General features: G+C 29.9%; 5 protein-coding genes across 14 annotated transcripts; 2 read left to right on the top strand and 3 right to left on the bottom strand.

Moving 5' to 3' along the window:
- Nucleotides 1–33: 33 nt before the first annotated feature.
- Nucleotides 34–4,997, bottom strand: LOC105256140 (TELO2-interacting protein 1 homolog). 3 transcript variants are annotated; one of them, XM_011265829.3, is made up of 13 exons: nucleotides 4,478–4,980; nucleotides 4,175–4,311; nucleotides 3,931–4,108; nucleotides 3,605–3,782; nucleotides 3,169–3,488; nucleotides 2,853–3,064; nucleotides 2,352–2,747; nucleotides 2,026–2,286; nucleotides 1,363–1,932; nucleotides 976–1,276; nucleotides 655–883; nucleotides 437–571; nucleotides 34–321 (listed from the first exon to the last, which is right to left on the bottom strand). In XM_011265829.3, the coding sequence occupies exons 1-13, from the start codon at nucleotides 4,666–4,668 to the stop codon at nucleotides 235–237; spliced, it is 3,195 nt and encodes a 1,064-aa protein (XP_011264131.1). In that variant the 5' UTR covers nucleotides 4,669–4,980; the 3' UTR covers nucleotides 34–234. The 3 variants fall into 3 exon arrangements, with proteins under 3 accessions (XP_011264131.1, XP_011264132.1, XP_011264133.1); XM_011265830.3 differs by having other exon boundaries at nucleotides 2,026–2,265; nucleotides 4,478–4,978; XM_011265831.3 differs by lacking the exons at nucleotides 34–321; nucleotides 437–571 and having other exon boundaries at nucleotides 680–879; nucleotides 4,478–4,997.
- Nucleotides 4,998–5,487: 490 nt separating this feature from the next.
- Nucleotides 5,488–10,603, top strand: LOC105256142 (mitochondrial-processing peptidase subunit alpha). Of its 4 annotated transcripts, none has more exons than XM_025407806.1 (12): nucleotides 5,488–5,737; nucleotides 5,809–6,062; nucleotides 6,156–6,235; nucleotides 6,479–6,664; nucleotides 6,797–6,889; nucleotides 7,006–7,178; nucleotides 7,391–7,502; nucleotides 7,589–7,797; nucleotides 8,097–8,262; nucleotides 8,495–8,627; nucleotides 8,715–8,849; nucleotides 8,999–9,134. In XM_025407806.1, the coding sequence occupies exons 1-12, from the start codon at nucleotides 5,682–5,684 to the stop codon at nucleotides 9,046–9,048; spliced, it is 1,647 nt and encodes a 548-aa protein (XP_025263591.1). In that variant the 5' UTR covers nucleotides 5,488–5,681; the 3' UTR covers nucleotides 9,049–9,134. The 4 variants fall into 4 exon arrangements, with proteins under 4 accessions (XP_025263591.1, XP_025263593.1, XP_025263592.1 ...); XM_025407808.1 differs by lacking the exon at nucleotides 8,999–9,134 and adding an exon at nucleotides 10,433–10,603 and having other exon boundaries at nucleotides 5,489–5,737; XM_025407807.1 differs by lacking the exon at nucleotides 8,999–9,134 and adding an exon at nucleotides 9,263–9,742 and having other exon boundaries at nucleotides 5,489–5,737.
- Nucleotides 9,598–13,534, bottom strand: LOC105256141 (60S ribosomal protein L5-like). Its single transcript, XM_020029049.2, is given in 7 exon segments — nucleotides 9,598–9,834; nucleotides 10,051–10,228; nucleotides 11,154–11,356; nucleotides 11,606–11,705; nucleotides 11,707–11,738; nucleotides 12,356–12,538; nucleotides 13,392–13,534. Coding segments are annotated over 7 exon segments (888 nt in total). The 5' UTR covers nucleotides 13,395–13,534; the 3' UTR covers nucleotides 9,598–9,645.
- A 489-nt stretch (nucleotides 13,535–14,023) lies between these two features.
- Nucleotides 14,024–18,118, bottom strand: LOC105256143 (PMS1 protein homolog 1-like). Of its 5 annotated transcripts, none has more exons than XM_025407854.1 (12): nucleotides 17,839–18,118; nucleotides 17,619–17,739; nucleotides 17,366–17,536; nucleotides 16,973–17,247; nucleotides 16,784–16,903; nucleotides 16,418–16,561; nucleotides 15,843–16,231; nucleotides 15,431–15,614; nucleotides 15,120–15,291; nucleotides 14,643–14,946; nucleotides 14,427–14,565; nucleotides 14,024–14,316 (listed from the first exon to the last, which is right to left on the bottom strand). In XM_025407854.1, the coding sequence occupies exons 1-12, from the start codon at nucleotides 17,974–17,976 to the stop codon at nucleotides 14,215–14,217; spliced, it is 2,259 nt and encodes a 752-aa protein (XP_025263639.1). In that variant the 5' UTR covers nucleotides 17,977–18,118; the 3' UTR covers nucleotides 14,024–14,214. The 5 variants fall into 5 exon arrangements, 4 of the variants coding, with proteins under 4 accessions (XP_025263639.1, XP_011264141.1, XP_025263640.1 ...); XM_011265839.3 differs by having other exon boundaries at nucleotides 17,372–17,536; XM_025407855.1 differs by having other exon boundaries at nucleotides 17,619–17,735; nucleotides 17,839–17,919.
- A 244-nt stretch (nucleotides 18,119–18,362) lies between these two features.
- Nucleotides 18,363–22,358, top strand: LOC105256144 (general vesicular transport factor p115). Its single transcript, XM_011265842.3, has 12 exons — nucleotides 18,363–18,540; nucleotides 18,717–18,945; nucleotides 19,002–19,258; nucleotides 19,354–19,555; nucleotides 19,644–19,795; nucleotides 19,900–20,090; nucleotides 20,177–20,349; nucleotides 20,621–21,048; nucleotides 21,146–21,326; nucleotides 21,474–21,658; nucleotides 21,752–22,132; nucleotides 22,204–22,358. Exons 1-12 carry the CDS (start codon nucleotides 18,463–18,465, stop codon nucleotides 22,264–22,266), a joined length of 2,520 nt encoding a protein of 839 aa, XP_011264144.1. The 5' UTR covers nucleotides 18,363–18,462; the 3' UTR covers nucleotides 22,267–22,358.
- The last annotated feature ends 104 nt before the right edge of the window (nucleotides 22,359–22,462 follow it).

Below are 22,462 nucleotides of genomic sequence, written 5' to 3'. Positions count from 1 at the left end.
TTTACGTTTTTTATATATGATTAACATTTTAGTGATTCTATAAAGAATAAAGACGTTTTTTGTAATCGATTGACGCATTATTGCCTTGACAAGTTTTGGTTCAATATGTTGTTTATTATATTTTTATTTATATTTTTAAGGCCTCTATTACTAATATTCTGATTTTTCTTAAATAATATGTATCTTATATCTTTAATATGAGCTTGTAGTTAATATATAACATGTATAATTTATTTAATGGTGCAGGTCCTTTTTTTGGATGTATATAATGATTTCGTTTACATTTCTATAATATTTGTTTGATCGAGCAACCTCTGAATCCTGGAAAGTAACATTATTTATTAGTCTTTATAATTATTTGAACATTATATATATTACACATAATGCTAGATCTTTATTCATAGAATCGTATTTCGATAAATAAATGCTAACATACCAGCAAATTACTTATGTCAAGTGTTGCATCAGATGTTATTCGTGCAATTTTTGAATTCCAGATACTGAGACACTTCAACCACGCGATATCTCCATTATAATCGGCAATATCTTTGTACAATTTTACACAACATGCCTATTGACAAGGAAATAAATAGTTAATAAAGACATATATAGCATATATCCAAAAATTTATATTTCTTTTCGGCTCAATATTACCTGTAACATAGGATTTTGTCGTGCACTAAGATATGATTCTGTGTTACTTAATATTTGCCATAATTCCCGTTCACGAAGTTTTAGGAGCCGAGCAATTGTTCCCAAAGTAGATAATAATTCGCGTTGTAATTTATAGATTTGTGTAAATTTGTAAATATTCACAGAACTTTTATCGATGCTTTCTGTAGAAGATTCGACTAGGAATTTAAATATGCATGGCAATACCTGTCTACATGTGAAAAACCGATTACGATATCATATTTGGTGTATTTCTGTTTTATTATATATATCTTTTTGCAAAATATATGAAAAATATTGTACCGTAAAGTTCTGTTTCTGATAAAGTCGTTCGATATATCAGCGAGTACATGTAAAAGTTGCCATGAACGATTAATCACAAGGACGTTTTTATCATTAAATCTGTCAACTAGCGGATGCCATAATTGATGCACAATAGGTAATAATTCATTCTCCCATTCAATTAACATTGGTAGACCTTCTTGAAGCGTTTGCATTGCCATTAATGACTTTTGTACATCTTTCAAAGGTAGAAAATGTAAACAGCGTTTCATAACTTCTACAATTATCTTTATATGGGTTGGTAACTTTTTGTTTTTTTCATCTAAAATATATAAAATAAATGCGCGTACAATATATTTACACAATATTTATAAAACTTATAGATATACAGATTCTTATTATATATACCTTCTACATTTGGATCAGAGTAATGTTCTATTAGCTGTTCTGTATTTGTCTCTTCTGTTGATTTTTCAAAATTTGGCACATCTGATTCGATCTCTTCAACATTATTTTTTTCGATCTTTTCATCAATCTTCTTTGCGTTATAATATTCTAATAAAGAAAGAATGATTGTCTCCGAAAAATTATTTGTAGATTGTGTGTCATCTTTCTTTATTATTCCTTTTGTATCTTCCCAATTTATTAAAGTTTTTACGCACGCGATAAATGTATGAAATATCTTTAGAAAGGAATAAGTATCTTTCTGATGATAAGGCATACATAGTTGCCTGAATACATCATTCACAATTCCCTTTAAATGTGGTAAGAAGTCTAATCTGCTGTATTTCATAACAACTTCAATAACATCGAGTACGCCAGGATTACGAGCCACTTGACGTAATTTCATTAAAATGTGATAAGAAAAATAATCTACGTTCGCACGTAACAGGTCGCCGATCGTCTCATGTTGTTGCGCTTTGGCGACACTTTCGAGAGTACGCACTCCAATATAACTGATCAAACTGTTTCCACTACCTAAAATTGCACCCATATCCATGTATATATAACTTTTATTTATGTGTAAAAAAAAGTTCTCTCATAAAGTCAACGACATATATGCATACATACCTGCTCTTTCAATAATAATATACAAAGTTTTCAAAAGATATTTATCGTGGTCGTTTTGTAAATTTTGCGCTATACAGCCTAGTCCTTCCATTAAAAGACAACACTGTACTATATTACTTTGCACCTGTACCAAAGGAATATCTTTAGATACTTCTATGGGCAAGTACCATACTTCTTGCATTGTATAAAAATTCACAATTTCCTTATATAAATGTGAAACAGATGGATCTTTAATAGAAACTGAAACAATGAAAATCATAACTATAAAAGCTGATTTTAATATTTTGTTTTATAATTTAAATACATTATTATGTTGTCTATATCACCTAAGATCCAGTTAAGTAGTAAAGTTAGTTCTTTCCTGTGTTGTGATGCATCTGACATAAGCTCAAGAATAGTATCAACTAATATCCTACAATCCCCAAATTCTCCAAGCAGCTTGCATATTGCAACAAGTTTCTCTCTACATGAACTGTTCTTGATAAACTTAAATTGTTTCCATGAGTTTGATCCATAGAAATACACAGGATCATCTAAATCTTTCATATTTATTGTTAGCAAAGGAGATACATCATTGCAATCTAACACCATAATGTATACAAGGGCTAAAAGCAATCTTCGCATGTGAGCTTGTGATCTCATAATATGAGGTAGTCTTTGTTTTCCAAACAGCTTTAAATAGCCAGCAAATTGATTCAAGGATGCTAATTGTTCATTACCATCTGAAGGATATAGATACATATATTTTAATTGGGGCATATATTTAAATTTTTTTATTTATATTTAAAAATTATGTAAATAATAAAAAGATGTGGGGAAAATCTTACCTGACCGTCTTATTAATGTGGGCAATCTTGTAAGTAAACCATAAAACTTATCTTCCAATGAATCAATTAGCGGTCTTATATTGTGATTTTGCATGTAGTTTTCACTTAAACTGCGCAGCACATTATGTGCTTTATTGCTAACTTCTATAGATTCATCTTCAGACAAGGAAATCAAATAATCCGTTAATATCATAATATTTGGTTTCATATTTCTATATAAAATATTAAAATTTGTTTACTTATGTTATACATTTAGGTGTGTATTATTAAAGTGTATTACTAAAGTAAACAAGGAGAATAAAAGAGAATGCTTTACCTGGGACAATTTTTAAGTATAATATTGATACTTTCTACCAATTCTCCTCTGACTTTATAATGTGAATGACTCCTAATTTTATCCACAAGCTGTATACAAGCACCAAGTTTAATAGCTGCAGCTTCAAACCACTCCTTATTTCTTGTGGCTCCCTTTAAATTATGTTTTATATCACATTTACCACTATATGTTGGAGTATGCGACACATTGGTAAACATACTGTCTTTTTTCATAAGTGTTTCTATAGATAACGCAATATCTTTTTCCTCTTTATCATGCATCACAAGAGATATAACTCTTCCCCATGCTCGAACTGCCATCTATAACATTCAATTAATATACAGATTAATATCTATCGTATAAATAATTTGTTCCTATTAAAGAGCAAATAGGTAATTATATTACATAAATATATATATGAATAATTATACATTACCATTGTAACCTTATGATTTTGAACTTCACCTCCCATTGCTATTTCTTGTAATCCACTAACAATACCAGGTAAAAATACCATAATGATATCTGCTACTTGTTCTTGCATAACGATATCAGATTTATCTATTTTGTCATCTATATGGCATAGAACCATTATCGCATCTATTGCTGCTAATCTAATAATACATTGGTTTTAAATATATGTTCAATATATTAGTTTATATAATCAATATACAAATATATATATATAATTTTTATAGTAGTATATTGAAATTAAAGTAAATGTTGCTTCTTTTAAATACTTATTTTATGATAGATACTTACTTTACAATGGGTGACTTTTCAATTCTTGCAATTGTTAAGCATAATAATATTCCTTGGCCAAGTTTCAGTCTATTTTCTTTGGTATAAAGTAACTCAATGACATCAGTAAAGCTGTGATGAACGAGATCTTTGATACATAATGCTACTACTTCCTTGAGTTCCTCGTAAAACATGATTACTGCATAAAATTTGAGTAAATTTAAATAACCATTACAAACTGATAAAATCTATATAACATATATACCTTGATTTGGCTGACTTTTGTCAAAGATTTGAAATAACAAAGATTCATAGATCTCATAAAAATGCTTTAATTTTCTAATTCTAATCTTCTGTATTATGACTCTCATAGTCTTCACCAATTGTTCTTTTACATTCATACTGTACAGAAATAGATGTTTATAAGATTTATAACGAGAGATAAATGTGATTATAATAAAAAAGATATAAAATATATTGTCAGATCACTTATATTTTATTATACATATATATTTTAATAATCATATATTTTTTCTATTATGTATAATACAAATTACAAATTTATTACCTCAAGCTGTTATTTCGTAGGGAAGTGATAATGGGAAATAAACAATATTCTGATGAGTCTTGCATGACTTCATTGGAGATGTTATTGGCCACCGTTGCAATTCTATATGCATGTTCCTTACTCGGATTTTTTAAGAGATTATCGCAACATGATTTCAACTCTAGGAAAATTCGTACGTCTGTTTTTTCCATTTTGCGATTATTACATTTTCCAATCAATTAATAATATTAATAACTTTCATATAACTTAATCCAATCGATAAATATTTTATGTTATATTCTGGTTATATTACAGTAAAATTTACACATATCAACGAGTGCATCTAGAAGCACAACCTCTCACTGAGTGACAAGGGCTGTGCGGCCGTGTTTCGAAATTGCTGCCAGTTTACTGTCAGCACTGAAAATATATAACACGTCATCTACAATGACAGTAAGATTAATGGATTAAAGTTGTAACTTAAGGAATTGACCAATCACAGTCAAACATTAAGAGAATACTCGATTGTGATTGATCAATTTCTCGAGTTACAACTTTAAGGGTCTACAGGAGTGACGGGCAAACTCCGAATTGATATTGGAGACCTCGCGCGGTGACAATGTGAAACTCCGGTTTCAGGATTGCCAATGCTGAAAAATGAAATCTGAGTTTTATGATAGGTGTGTGTACATATACGTACGTAACTATGTAGAGACACCTCCGATTAGACACAGGCTGCGTTCCAAAATTCACTGCCAGTACTGAAAATCTATAGTTTACATGACCTACACTATAGATTTTCAGTACTGGCAGTGAATTTTGGAACATAGCCACAGTACAATTGGACACAACTGGCTTTGATTGGCTAATGTGCTTGATCGTGCTGGTTACCCTAGGCACAGGTCGATATAATTGGACGTGGTTAAACGAGGCACTCCCCTTTTTTATCATACGTAACGCGTTCATGCAGAAATCGATCTTGAAATATCATCTAGCCAATGAAATAGCCGTCAGGCAACTGTAAACATCTATGAATAGAAAAATTTAACCTAATAAAGTTGAAATTATTATCATTTCTCTGTATATATTAATAAAATGTATTATTGCAGAATACTTATTCGCCTTGTGAAAACGTAGCGAAATTTTAGTCGTTTAATATTATACCATTTCTTTTTTTCAACGGCAAAATTATATCGTACGTTAAAGATCCTCTTGACGGTACACGATGTACACGTTTTCGAAAATGTCGCAAAAGCCGTTAATTGTTGCGATTAGAAAGAGGTAATTGCGATAACGCAATTTATAAGATGCCGTGTTTGAAAAGTTTGTATCGTATGTTTTTCATCTTTCAGTTTTACTTGCACGAAATACTTTAATATCTGGCAGAGATGTAACTTTTCTTCTCAAAGAATACCTATTCAGTTGAGTGAAAATCAGAAGAAATCTGTTACATCATTTCCACCACTGACAGAATCTATCCCTAATCTACCAAAACCCATATATTCCACTGCAAAAGAGGAGCATCAAGTGACAAAGATTACAGTTTTACCAAATGGTTTAAAAGTTGCATCGGAAAATAGATTCGGACAATTTTGTACTATAGGTGGTAAGTTAAAAATTAATATTATTTAAATAATATAATCATAATTTATATATTGGATCTATGCGCAAATGAATATATTGTCTTTTTGATTTTCAGTCCTTATCGACTCGGGTCCACGATACGAAGCGGCATATCCAAGTGGTATTTCACACTTTCTTGAAAAATTAGCATTTGGAGTAAGGTTTTTTAAGTATTACTATTGAAATCTTGACAAAGTAATAAGTAAATAATGCAGATTACTGATTTATACATTTAATCGATATCTATGTTCTAATCGATAATTTTGGTTCTATTAACATACATTCTATATCTTTTATTTTATATCTTTGATCAACACTTTTTATGGTTTTATTATAAAACCTTGGCTTCAAATATATTACGAGTAAATACATAAATTTATTTCATATTACTTGTTGCAGTCTACAAATACATATGATAGCAAGGATAAAATAATGCTAGCATTAGAAAAACATGGTGGTATTTGTGACTGTCAGGCATCGCGCGATACATTTGTTTATGCAGCGTCGGCGGAACGTCGTGGATTGGATATAATTACTCAAGTTCTCGGTGATATTGTCTTGAGACCTAAAATTACAGAGGAAGAGGTAAGTAACGCAATGTGTAACGTATAAAGAAATATTTCTCATAATATTTTATTATATAAAGTTCTCATAAACATCATCAATTTGCTAAATATATTTTTATGTTTATACAAATTAAAGTTGAATGATTTGCAGGTGCAAATTGCCAAACAAACTGTACAATTTGAATTGGAGTCTTTACATACTAGGCCTGAACAAGAGCCCATATTAATGGACATGATTCATGCTGTGAGTTTAAAATATATAAGAGATATTTTTGAAGCATATTTTTTACTAGAATTACAAATATATTTTCTTGTTATAAGGAAAGAAAACATATAATTATGGATATATTATATCGATAGGCTGCGTACAGAAACAACACGTTAGGTTTGCCCAAGATCTGTCCACAAGAGAACATTGAAAAGATAGATAGAAAAACTTTACACATCTATCTCAAACATCATTATGTACCTAGTAGAATGGTAGTCGCTGGAGTTGGTGTTGAGCATGATGATTTGGTCCATGCTGTTAACAAGTAATTGTCACAAATTTTCCATAAATAATCATAAATATATATATATATATATATATATATATATATATAATTATATATAATTTGACAGATTTTTCAAAATATACAAGTTAAACACATTATTTTTGCAAAATATGACATTGGTGTCACAATATAAAGATAAAGATTTTTTCTTTTTTTGTTTATGTATGCTAATAACATTATCTTTGATGTAGGTACTTTGTAGATCAAAAACCTATCTGGGAGGAACAAGCTGACCTTATTTTGCCAAATAATAGAAATACCGTTGATAAATCTATCGCACAATATAGTGCAGGATGTGTTATGGTATGTTCATTCACATATTATGTGCTTGTAAATATTCTTTTCTCATTAAGTGAAATTAAGAGAAATCCTTTTGATATTTTAAACAGGAGGAGTGCAATGTGCCAATTTACGCTGGACCTAGTGGTTTGCCTGAATTGTCACATGTTGTTATAGGTTTGGAAGGCTGTTCCCATCAAGATCCAGATTTTGTCGCTATGTGCGTATTAAATATGATGATGGGAGGCGGTGGTAGTTTTAGCGCTGGTGGTCCTGGAAAAGGCATGTACACACGCTTGTACACCAATGTATTGAATAGGTAGAGTAATTTTATATTCTTATATTTGTATAAGAGATATATATATAAGTAGGAAAGAGATATAAAATATAGTTATTTTTTATATCTCTTTTTTCACACATATTTTGCATTGTATATTATCTTTGTTATAATTGAAGAGTATATAAATGAATAAGTTTAATTTGTAAAGTTCATTTATATCTTGGATATTATATGCAAATTACAAACTTATCTCATTCTTATAGCGAATCTCTCGGTCAACAATATAATATATTTATATACATATATAACTATTGTATTAACTTCAATGAATATTTTAGGTATCATTGGTTGTACAGTGCAACTGCGTACAATCATGCTTATGCAGATACTGGTTTATTTTGTATTCATGCTTCATGCACACCATCTTATGTAAAGGATATGGTAGAAGTAATTATACATGAAATGGTCACCATGACAAGCGGAGTCTCGGATAATGAATTAGCGGTATGATTTTGCTTTATACAACTTTGAATTAAACTGACAATTAAGAACGTGTCACATTTTATACAATTGTCAATACATGTCATATTGCCTATAAATGAGAATATTAAGAATCACAAATATCAAATGAGAATATTAAGAATCACAAATATCAAATCACATGCACAATTTAATCTTCGCTAAATCATTTTCCTATAATCAATAATTATATCTTGCAAATTCCCTTTTCTTTTAGAGAGCAAAGAAGCAATTGCAGTCGATGTTACTTATGAATTTGGAACAACGACCCGTTGTATTTGAAGATATTGGAAGACAAGTTTTGGCAACTGGTTCTAGAAAAAGACCAGAATATTTCATGCAAGCTATCGGTAAATTGCAAAAATTAACTTGCACTTTTAATAAATTACAATATTTATATTCTCAATAACAGTCGCAAAAAAATTCAATGTTTATAGATGGAATATCTAAGGATGATATTGATAGAGTAGCACGACGTTTATTAAAATCGCCACCTTGCGTAGCAGCACGCGGCGAGGTAAAGACTGTACCTTCAATCACGGACATTCAAAACGGCTTGCTCGATTCGCAAGGTCGGTTACCTGGTTCTCGCAGCAGATTGTCACTTTTTCGTTAAAATTATATATAAAATATTCAAACAGTCTTCTCGTCCTAAATAAATGTCACTTAACTGTGTATCAAATTATATCATTAATTATCACATAGAAATTTTTTTTATTAGGTAAAAAGAATACAAAAGTCGAAGTTTGTTCCTTCTATTTCAACGTCTAACAATCATTTCCACATTAAACTGATTTTTGTATATGTTGGGAAATATAATTAATGTCATGAATTTCTTGGATAAAAATGATCAAAATTATGAATTTTTTCAATATTTTATCATATTGTAATGTTATCGTTATATGATTTAAAATAGTAGATAGATTGTATATAAAATATTTTGAAAGTTGAAAATTCAGAATAATTTATTTATATCATTTAACAGCACAAGAGAAAATAAAAAAATGATTAACCAGAAGTTTAATGCAAGATATACAAGATTAATTTAATTCTCACTTCAGACTATGAGTATCTTTGTTACATTTGACACAATGGATTTTTATCACAGAAACAAATATGTAAGAGCGATTCAAGTAACTTTGTTACTTTGTATTATTAACAAAATTAAATTTTATGTAAAAATTTTCATTATAAAGTCAACATGTGTATCTCCTGATAATTTAAAATAAAATAAAATATAGTATGTAAATATACAATTTTACAATTTATAAACTCATATATGTATTGGATTTTCTTTATTCATTTTTTATTCTTGATTCATGTACACACAAATTTGTGCATACATTATAAATACGATTCTGATAGAAGTTACGCCTCTGCTTCTTCCAAGGTCTTGAGGAACGAAGCTTTCTTCTGGGCCACACGATTCTTCCTCTCGGACAAAGATAATTTTGCGCGATTCCATCTCTTCTTAATAGGTTCTTTTTCTCTCGTCACTTTCTTGTGTTCTGGATCAGCACGGATTGCTTCGTGAGCTTTTTTGTATATATTCTCAATCTAAAAAGATACTAATGATAAGATAATAATGTAACATGGGTCTATTTTGATAAATGCAGTAATGCATTCACATTTAACAACCAATGAAAATTGCTATTGTCTAACTGCGACACCACATAGATTTAATTAATCTAAGCAGTAATTATAGTTAGACGTATGTATGTATATTAAACTAATATAAATACATATTGAAAATTACAATATAATTGCGCTTACATCATTCGCAGAGATGCCGTGCTTAATGTATTGTGAAAACTGTCTCTTGAAAGCTTCGTCATCCTCTTCTTCCAGAATTTTCATATAAGTTACAACATGTTGACCAAATATATGCTGTCTATGCACTTCTGCATCGAATGATTTTGATTCAGGATCATATCCAGGAAATCTCTTGGTACTATAGAACAATAATAGCAGTAGTAGTATTTTGAAATATATTTTGAAAGTCGATATTGTCAAAGAGACTTTTATTTAATTCTGTTTAATTCGCGAGTTAAAGGCAAATAAGTTAATTAATAATGCTAAATTTCCTCTGGTGTCTAATATAAAACTTGTCCTCTAATATATTTATTATTTACACTTATACAAAATCTAATTACAGATTGGATCTTATTCTGAGCGATGAACAAGAGATCTTTCTGAACCGGCGCGAATTGAACTCGGCGGAAAATTCTGAGTTTATCATGAGCGACGATATCGTTTAATTCGAAATCCACGAGCGATGGACTTAAAAAGCGAGCGACTTTTCGAATACGAATTGGAGCACACACTATCTCCGGGAAGCTTCCAAGTTCAAGTGCGTCCGGCGGTTCGCCGAAAGAGTCTTTATATCGCTTTCGAGAAGATTCTCGATCTTGACCTTTTTAACACAGGTCAGCTCAACCGTTAGAACGATTTGTTGTGATTTTTGGCTCCTTCGGACGACCACGCGGGCTTGAGCTTCAAACAATCTATATAAGGAAGCGTGATCGCGTTTGCAAAGGGCGACTGCTGCTGAGCGCCGCAATTCGTTAAAGCGCGCAGAGACGGGATCTGGAAACGGGGCACGGGAATTTCGGATCGCCTTAACGCGCCTTAGATATTGCGTAGGATATAATGCGCATTACGATCCATTGCGATTTAGGTGTCACTTAATCTTAAACAAAATTCTATTATATTTATGTGAAATTTACCAGATTGCTATTATAAAATGCAAGAGGAAAAGTAAATTTCAAGACAAGAATATATTCAAACAAGGAAAAGAATAAATATAATTATTAGATTTAATGTGATATAAATCAATAGCAGAATTAAATTACATATATGAATCTCTCTATTTTTACCTATGAGGAATATTGAGACCGCCATCAACCGCACCTTTCATAGCACCGAAAATTCGGGCGCCTGTTGTAGTGCGCATAAGTCCCGTATCAAGATAACATCTGAAGGCACCTGGACCGTCGTTCAATTCCTCAACATTATATTCGTCACCGGTAACATCTGTAGTACCTACATACAAAGTATCCAATCCCAACTTTTTAAGGAGCTACAAAAATAAAACAATCGATTTTATCAAATCATATAAGGTGTTCGTTTTTTATAAATAAAAATTATCTAATATCTTTTATAATCGGAATTATTTTATATCGCTATAATCGGAATACATATATATTGAACAACGGCATTTTCTTCTTCAGTGAAATATCAAAGTGAACTAGGTGTTTCATTATGTTAGCAGTATATTGCAGATATTATACATATTTTTGAAAAAAAAATGGAGAAAGATATGACTTACTCTTCTGGCCAAGAGTAAACCAGTGCAGTAAGCGGATGCATAGTTGGTGAGACCAATTTTAACACCATATCTAGGAAGTTCATGACTATAAGCTGCACACAATCCTATCTCCTTCAATTCTCGAATAAGCAACCTTGAGAAAAGATTTATTACATTATTAGTTAATTTCTGATTTTTTGCATAAATAATATACATATATATATATATATATATATATATATATATATATTATATATACATATAACAACATACAATATATATATTTTGCATATTCATAATATATATTTGGCAAAAGTTATAATACATTGGCAAAAGTATAGTATATTTCTCTATATATTCTTGACCAATGAAGCTTTTATAACTGGCCTTTTTCACACTACTATTTCATTACTAAACATTGATTATTTGATCATGTATATGCAAAATAAAAATTGCTAGTAAAGTTGCAGACATTTATGACTGTATGTATATTTTTAATATACATACATATATATATTAAATATTAATATCAATATAAATATGTAATTTAGATGTATTAGAGTCAAGCAATCTCTTTATCTACAACTTTTATTTTAATTACTATATTTGTATCATGTACACACACATACACACACACACACAGCCTTTTGCAAATAGCAATTAAAATAAAAGTTGGGATTAAAATGAAAGAAAATAAAGAAACTGACTCCAATACATCTAAATTATATATTTAGTTTTAATTGAATTTATGTTTATTATCATTCAATTTACCTGACATGTAATATCCTTATTAGAAAGACGTACAATTAGTCTATACTTGGGTGTATTGTATTTGTTTTTGTCTTGAATAGTTAATCTTTTACGGGCATAATAATCAGTCTTTCCCTCACGACGTCTCTTGAATTTAACTTGATAACGCTTGAAGTACTGCTTATTCTTGACTTTAACAAAACCCTATACAAGAACACATAGGTATTAGAATAAGATTAGATAAAAAAAAGATTTCATATTACTTAATTAATTGATTTTAATGTTTCGGATAAGTCAACAGAGAATCAAGTTTTAATAAATATTTTTATATTGAAACAAGGTCCAATTTTTAACATAAGGTAAAAATTATTACTTTTTTTAATAAATAAGCATATAATTGCACAATGTATATAATTAAACACTTATGTGATTAATTTTTGACAAATAATTAATCACTTAATATTTCATAAATATATTATCTGATCATATTTTTGCTAATCAGGTTATATACAGGGAACAATTATATTTTCTTTAGTGAAACATCAAAGCGAGCTAGGTGTGTCATGTATCTTAGCAATATACATCAGATACATTCTCATACATTCTCTTGGAGGTTTACAATAAGTAAATACTTAGTAAGTCCAAGATATCCGACTTATTGTTTTAAGGGATATTCTAAGGGAGATTCTCGCTATATATAATTTCCATTGCTAACAGGTATACATCATATCTTGCATATAAAAGTTACAGAGTTCAATGAGCCAAAAAAAAGCATATATGAGATTAAATTTAAATATAACATATAATTGGAAATTATAAATATTGATTTCTAATCAATTGAGATCTGTCAAGTGAAGATACATTATTTCAGATAATGTCAAAACTATATGAAGAAAATATGCGAATTTCTTTGAGAACTATTTTTCAGTATGCGGCAAATGTATCTCTCTGAAAAATAAACATCTAGTCTTCTTATCAATTTCTAATGAATAATCCACGTATATTAAAGTTTAATTTTAGCAAAAAATCTGTATATTGAGAGAAAGAATTTATTCACCATTGTATCAAGACGATTTTAAAATTGTACGAAATACAAGCACTTGTAACAAACAGGCTGTGCAAAATATTGAAAGAGGGAGCCGAAAACAGTTGTTGGAAAACGGCTCAAGCCTCGAGCTGTAGAAAGATTGGAAAAGATGATGGCGATCGAGAGAAGTTTAGGGCTTGTTCTTTTTATCTGCACTGCTGCACTAGTGCAATTAGTTAGAGTGAAAGAAAGTATGTTTATCTTTTTTCAACTTATTGCACTAGTGTAGCAGTGCAGCTAAAAAGAACAGACCCTTATAGTGCATTTAGCGGATTCAATTGATAAGTGGTAATCAAACGTGATTGGTTTCCACTTTCAGATCCGACCAATCAGCATCGATTTATATCGAAAAATCTTGTAATGTTGCCCAACTGTTGAATTACTGAATGCGGCCAATGATGCTCAATCTTGGCGGCATAATTTAAAAAGTTTTTTGCAAATCAAAAAATTTAACCTTATTAAATTTAAATAGAATTACATAAACAATTTTTTGGATTTATCTTTATTAATATACTAATATAATACATATCTGTATATTAATATAATTTCATATTACAGATGTTTTTTCTTTTTTTAGGTTTATAATTTTATTATTTGTTGCAGATATAAAATCGTATAGTAGTTGTATTTTTGTTAACTCAACTTTAATTCGATGTTTTACATAGTAAACAAACATGCACGCACGCACGCACGCGCGCGCGCACACAAACACGATATCAAGAAAATATCTTACAAAATTGTTCAATATATTTATATTTTTAATAAAAAAAGAAGTTACTTTATATCATTACATTTACAGTTTTCTTGTAAATTCGTATATAGAATGCATCACTGACATATCGTCTCGTTTCGATAACCATTGTTTGAGAAGACATTCAATTCTCTTGGCATCAATCTATGATAATAATAATAATATTATATAATATATAAAATAATGTCTTATATTCACCTTGTGTGTACATACATAATATACTTTCTGTAAGAAAGAAGTGTTAAATGGAATACCTTATCTGTATCAATATCAGCAATTTTCAAACCATTGATCAAGCCAGCAATATCTATGATCCATATTTGTTCACAAATCGTAGCAATCCATAAGTTAGGTGTCAAACGACCTATTATATGTTCACTTTCAAAATTTAATCTGTAAAATATTATGGCAATATATTAATAAAAAAAATATACGATAAATAATGTCAATATCGAAAATTAAAATTCGACCTTGTAATTATCTTAGTTCTATTAATAGTCCAAGGTACTATTGTTCTCATATTTAATTTCTCTTTCTTTTCGTTTTTTGTATTCTTCATTTTTTCAAACAGCTGTAAGAGCCTACTTTTATTTCCTTCTACACTTATTTTATTCACTTCACCTCTTTCTTCAATTGTTTTAGCCTGCTGTTCTTTTTCTTTGTTATGAGCAATATCTCGATAATAACCACGCTCATTGGATGATAGTTGTTTCCAGAATTCAGTAATTTTTTTTGCAGTTTGAGCTGCTGTTAATGTAGGATTTTCTTTTGTAACTAAATATAAGATAATTATTGACATTGTAATTTTCATAATCTTTTATATACATATTTTGCTCTATTCTGTTCTATTATATTCAGTCTAATTCAATTAATTTAGTTATAACTATGTAAGCAACATATATAAAAAAAATATAATTTAAGTAATATGTAAATTATTATATACATACTTTGCGATCTAACATGTTTTATAAATTTAAGATCTTTATTATCAACATGTGTTTTATCCAATTCCATTGTATCTGATTTCGATTTTTCTATCTCATTAATCTGACGGTCTAAATTTAAGTTACCATTGGATTGTTTTCCAATAGCAATATCAGATTGTATATCTGTACCTCCCTATTGTATTTGATACAATATAAGATAATTCAAACAAATGTTCACACACACACACATATGTATGTGTGTATATAAATTAAAGAATATTCGTGAATATTTTTAAAATCATTTTTAAAAATATCATGAAAAAATATTTTACCTTGAGACCAATGATATGTCCTTTACTCCATGTCTCTATTGAAATTTGTTTCTTTTCTTCATTATCATTTAATTTATCCTGACTCTTATTTGCAGATATATTACAGCTTCCAATCTCTTCTATATAATTAAAATCTTCTCCAAGATCTATAACAGGTAACTGGCTCAAAGTTTCACATTCTTCCCTATAAAATTTATATTGTTAATATTTATATAGTTATTTGATGCTATTGAAACACTAATATATATTACAGATAAAAAAATTTTTTAAATTCATATATATATATATATATATATATATATATATAAAATAGACACACACACACACACACACACACAGAATATACATATTTATTATATTAAATTAATTATATTTTCATTATTATTTATTATATATATAAATATATGCTGACATTTTATTGGACGAAGTTACAGCAGGGAAAATATCATTTGAATCAGAGTCACTTAAATTTGGCGCTTGTATATGAGCTAATGCATCTTTGTAATGCTGTTGATCTTGAATGAGATCGATATTCTGTTGTTTATGTAGAGATGTTTCATATCCATTATTGTGCACTGGCTTTTCTTTGACGATATGTTTTTGTATAACTTTCTCTTGAGCATCTATTTTTCGCTTTTTACACATAGGCCGCTCAGTATCGATAATATCCTTACTTGAATTAAGTATATAATCTTCATAACAGATGGATATGTCATTAGACACATTTTGTTCAACAATCTCCACAGATTTAAGTCCATAATATTTTTTCATGTATTTATCTACAGTATCAAATACTTTACTCTACAAATACCAATTGTATAAGATGTATATGATATTTTATAAACATCTCTATAAAGTTACAACTTTGAAAATATTTATTTGAAAATATCTGAACAAGGATTATACAATCATTCTTTTATAATAATGTTTTATTAAGAATAAACATTCTTATTTAATATAAATTGAAATGTGTTGTGTATTGCTTACCTGATCTTTAAAAAGAATTGTATCTTTATTTGGCTCCAGATTAACATCAATATCTATTGGTTTCAAAATAATATACACAAGAAATATCACCTTTTTCCTATGTGACTCTTGTTTAAAATATTCTAATATTATATTATTTACTAGCTGTATACATAAAAAAAATATAAATTTTCATTATCTCTTATTTAGTATTAATTAAATTATATGTATACTTATATTTTTTTATAGTATAACTTTTTTTTAAACTATAAGTGAAATAAATATATAGACAAATGTGGGCAAATATATTTTTGTTGTGCAAAAGAGAAATTAATTTTTTTTATTTAAATATGTCATATAATATCAATATTTTTTTATATGTATTACCTTTTCAAGACTTTTATGCTTAATGGGTCTATTATTTACAAAAATGTAATGTAAATCAGGATGAGAAACTTCCGATAAATCCTGTATCTTTTTTGAAGGTAACATTAATTGCAAAACAAACTGAAAAATGATCAAAATGTCAATTATGTCTAACAGTTTGTTTTTAAATTATTTTAAAAATATACTTACATCTGTATCCTTGGACTCGATCCATTCCATATTCGACATAATTTTTCTACCAAGTGTATGATTCACAGCTTCTTTAATGTTATTTAGACTTGGTTTAGTAAATACAAGATTATTGTTCACCCTAAACTGAATGCGTACATTTGATTTACATATCCCAAAGCAATGTAATAGTGTCTCCAATAATTTAATAACTTGATTAGCTCTTCTCGTATCGGTCATTATTTGTCTCCTTACAGGCATTTGTTTAAATAAATTTTTTGCTTGCACAGTAGTTCCTAAAATGCATATATAATGTATCAAAATATGAATATGACACATATATATATATATATATATATATATATATATATATATATATTTAAAAACAAAAATATTGAAAAATTGAAAAAATACTTTTACCAGTACTTCTGTGACAAGATTCATGTTTTACAATTTGTCCAATATGATTCATTATATATGAAGTCCCAACAACATCTTCTTCCGTTTTTGTTATAATGATAACTTCCGCTACTGCGCATAATGCATTCAGAGCTTCTCCCCTAAATCCAAATGTTTGTAACGTGTCTGGAGATAATTTATAGTATAAAAAAATAAATATCTTAGAAAGATATTTAAATTATAAAATAAGTCTAAAAGTATGTGTTACCGAGATCTTCGAAACTTGATATTTTTGATGTATAGGAAGGTAATCCTACGTATAATACATCTGCTTTAGATATGCCATGACCATTATCCTTCACTTCTATTAAAGATGTACCGTTATCTATCTAGGCAAAGAAAATCTATATAAATAATGGCGCCTTCTTTGTAAAAATATATGATATGCATAAATAAATATGCGGGATTTTAGTGTATGTTACACATACAAGATTGATCTCAATATTGTCTGCATCGGCATCGAGCGCGTTTTCCATCAATTCTTTGACCACAGCATACACGGAGGTTATTATCTGCGTAGTAGTAATTAATTTCGCTGTTCTTACATCTAACGCAGAAATCGGCATTTTCAAATTCCGCTATTTCTTATCTTATAAAACTAGTGATGGAAAAAATTAATGATAAAAAAACTTCGATATCGCTTCTCCAAACACCGTCGGCGAATTTAAAAGACGTGCATAAACATGATTCCAGCGTTGTCTCAGAGAAACTTTTTCCCACATGCGCGTTAAGCGGCGTCTACAATGAGATTTTAAGCCGGATCTACATTGGTCGTATCGTAACGTCGCAAGTCGTAACCAATCATGGTTGATTATTTTTGAAATAATCGACTATGGTTGGTCACGTTGCCTACAATTTACGACTTGCGACGTTATTATGATACGACCAATGTAGATTCGGCTTGATGCACGCATATATACGTATGTATGTATGTACATACATACGTACGAAATCCGACATCTCCTCTGCTCCGGTGAATTGTTTGAAATGTCGACGTGTGACGTTTATATAGTTTACATTAACAAACGTTAAAAGTTTGACGGAGGGAAAGGATGGAGTATTTTAAAAGCAGTCTAAAGTCCGTTTTGGGAACCGCTCCCGCTGGCACGCAGCCGACAGGTGCCGATACAGTGAGTGAAAACGTTAATATTCGATTATTGCGTTTTTCATACACAAGAGGTTATATCTCCATCATTCCTCGTCGTCATTAAACTTCATCAAACTTCTACCATCGTACTAGTAAATTAATATAATTTACAAATAATTGCTCATAACATGATTGCTCTTACAATATATCTGCTTACAGGTGGAAAAATTAGTAGACAGATTGCAATCTTCGACATTACTCAATGACAGAAGAGATGCTTGTCGTGCGCTCAAAGCGTTATCACGCACGTATCGCGTGGAAGTTGGTGCTCAAGGGATGGATGCGTTGAGACAAGTGTTGGAAATGGATAGGACAGATTGCGAAATAATTGGTTTAGCTTTGGACACTCTCTGTAATATAACAAGTCCCGAAACATTCGACGAGGAAGGTAAGATCTTAATTTTTTACTTTATTGATTTTTCATCTATTGTTCTGCATTTTCAGTGGACAAACATGGTCCTAAAAGCAAAATAGGAGAACAGTTTACAGAAATATTTATCAAACATCCAGATAGCGTTGGATTAATATTGATGTTTCTTGAAGAGTTTGATTTTCGTGTCAGGTGGCCCGCACTGAAATTGTTGACACATTTATTGGGAAACAGATCTAAAGATATTCAAGAAATAATTTTGATCAGTCCTATGGGAGTCTCTAAGTTGATGGATTTGCTGAGCGACAGTAGAGAAGTTATACGTAATGATGTATGTTAATATAATTAATTAACAATTTTTAAGTAAATATTTTTGCAATATAAGGATATATTGCCTTCTTACTGTCATATCATATTATTACTTAGGTTTTGTTGCTACTAATTCAATTAACAAAAGGCAATGCAAATATTCAAAAAATAGTAGCGTTTGAAAATGCATTTGATCGTATATTTGATGTCATCGATCAAGAGGGTAATGCAGATGGTGGTATTGTCGTGGAAGATTGCCTCTTACTCATGTTAAATCTTCTGAGGGGAAATGTCAGCAACCAAAATTTTTTTAAAGAAGGTACGATTCTTACTAGTTAAATTTTTCATAATTCTTATCTCTTTCATAAATCTCGTCCCTGTGTCATAATTTTTGTATCGCGATACAGGTAGCTATATTCAGAAGTTGACACCAATGTTTCAAATACCCAGTGAAATAGAAGATAATAATTTTGGTGGTTGGAGTCCACAGAAAGTATCTAATGTTCATTGTATGGTGCAAGTTGTACGAGCGTTGGTAGCACCAAGTGCTCCTGGTCAGGTAAAAATATTAGCATTATCATAGTTTCAAAATTCCTCTTGTATATGTACATGCTTTATTTTCTCATTAATAACTAAAAAAATGTTATACCTACATATATGCAGGCAGTTGCAGCTTGTCAACGAACTATGAGAGCATGTGGATTATTACAAGCATTATGCGATATACTAATGGCTGGTGGAGTGCCCGCGGATGTATTAACGGAAACTATCAACACTGTAGCAGAAGTTATAAGAGGAAATGCTAGTAATCAAGAATTTTTGGCTAGTGTCATGGCGCCGAGTACTCCTCCAAGGTATGATTTAAATATATAATCATTTTATATATTGACATTCGAGATAATGAAAAACGATTTAAATTTACAAATAAGTTACATTATAGACCAGCCATTGTTGTGTTATTGATGTCTATGGTGAATGAGAAGCAACCATTTGTTCTACGGTGTTCCGTATTATATTGCTTTCAATGCTTCTTGTACAAAAATGAGGTGGGGCAAACACAGCTGATTCAAACTCTATTACCGCAAGGCAATGAGGCGCCGTCGCTAACTACAGGTTTATTAAGCTCTTTTAAACGAATCTTGATTAATATATGCATAATATGATTATTTTATGACACACACACACACACACATTCTGTATATTCTATATATATATATATATATATATATATATATATATATATATATATAGCATATATATATAACATATATACAAATCGAAAAATATATATAGACCATATACATCTTTTTACAAATACAAAGAAATTTGTTTAAAACAACAAATTTTGACAATAAAATGACGCAAATCCTGTATTTGTTGTTAGGACAGTTGCTGTGCGGCGGATTATTTTCTACAGATTCGCTATCGAATTGGTTTTCTGCCGTGGCGTTATCTCATGCTTTGATCGAGAATATAAGCCAGAAGGAACAGCTTTTAAGAGTGCTTCTCGCAACCAATATTGGAAAGCCACCAGTAACACTTATGCAGCAATGCGTTATGTTGTTGCAACAGGGTAATAAGACACAGTGTAAATTGGGCCTGTTGATGTTGCTCTGTCGATGGACCTCGTATTGCCCGCTGGCAGTAAAATCATTCCTAGCTATTGACTCTTCGGTGGCGTACTTAACAGCTCTTCTTTCGTCGCAAGAGAATAATGATGATTTACAAGAAACCTTACTGCAGAGTATGTGCGCCTTACTTATCGGTATTTGTGTGCATTTCAACGACGATAGTGTACCTACCTATACAAAGGTAAGTAGTTAATGATGTTTATTTACAAGGTTACAAGTGCAAAGTTGAAGTATAAAATGATATAATAAGATAATTTTGTGAATATTATCTTTCGCAGGAAAAAGTGTGCAATTTAATTGAGAATAGAATAGGTGTGGAAAAATTTCAAGATGCGATTGGTGGTATTGCCAGACACGAAATATATTCTCGAACGCTAAAACATCCGCAGCCGTCTGCGAAAAACCCGTCAGAGCTCTTATTGGACCACGAATTTTGCAGATTGCTGAAAAGTTTAGAAGGTACACTCGTTTATATCGTATACAATATTTTATAACTTCATGTCAAATGTGTTGATATCTTTGTTAAAGCTTTTATAATGAAATTAAAGGAAATTTAACATTCTCAGTTTCGTTTAGAAATGTAAGTAAGATTTTTTTTTCTTTCAGGTGTTGTAATAAAATCAATAATAGATGCCAATAATGAACATCAGAACAGAAGTCAGTTATCTATGAGCTTATCTGACAATACATTAGTTTTGCAATATAAAGATCTTATAAGAGAGCAAGATGTGCAAATTCAAAAGTTAAATCAAGCTAATGATGTTCTATTAAAAGAAAAACAAGAACTTGAGGTATTAAACAATTTTTCCAAGTGTGTATATGTATAATTAATATCTATTTTTACTGCTAATAATTAATATCTATTTTAACTGCTATTATTACAGGCACAACTGCAAGAACTTCGATCGACCGTTAGTCATTTACGAGATCAAAATTTGGTTCTTCGAGCGGCACAAACGAATATAGGAGATGGAAAGGAGACAATTGCTTCTAGTAACAGTATAGATATGGAAAAAGAATTGCAAACATATAAAACAATGGTTGCAAATTTAGAAAAGCGTTTAGCTGAATATGTACACGTGTCACAAGAGCACAAAGAGAAAAATAATGAAAAAAAGGAATCGGAATTAGAGTATCAGTTAAAATCGAAGATAGATGAACTTGAAAAATTGAAAAAAGATCAAGAAGATCTTTTAATACTTTTGACTGATCAAGATAGTAAAATTATGCTGTATAAAGAAAGATTAACCGAGTTGGGTGATAAGGTAAGCCAGCTTTATGAAATCACTTACGCAATATAACATTGAAAATAACATGTAACTAATCTCATTTTTAGGTCGAATCTGATGAAAGTTCAGGTGAACTTGATACAGATGATCAACCAGAATCAAGTAATTAAGACATTCTCTAATTGATGTTCCAGATAAATTAATAGCAGATTTTTTTATATATATAATAAACATTTCTTTTTCCATAAAATTTCATTTTATGTTATAAATATTGTAAAAATATGAAGTATATTCAAATGTATATACAGGTATAACAGTTGCTAAGCGCAACGGATGTCAGTATTTCTCAGAAGCTGAAATTACAAA

Source organism: Camponotus floridanus, unplaced genomic scaffold (genome assembly GCF_003227725.1).
Source record: "Camponotus floridanus strain SB8 unplaced genomic scaffold, Cflo_v7.5 scaffold19, whole genome shotgun sequence".
Taxonomy (NCBI): domain Eukaryota; kingdom Metazoa; phylum Arthropoda; class Insecta; order Hymenoptera; family Formicidae; genus Camponotus; species Camponotus floridanus.
Note: the sequence above shows the minus strand (reverse complement) of the source record. Positions and strands in the feature narration are given on the sequence as shown.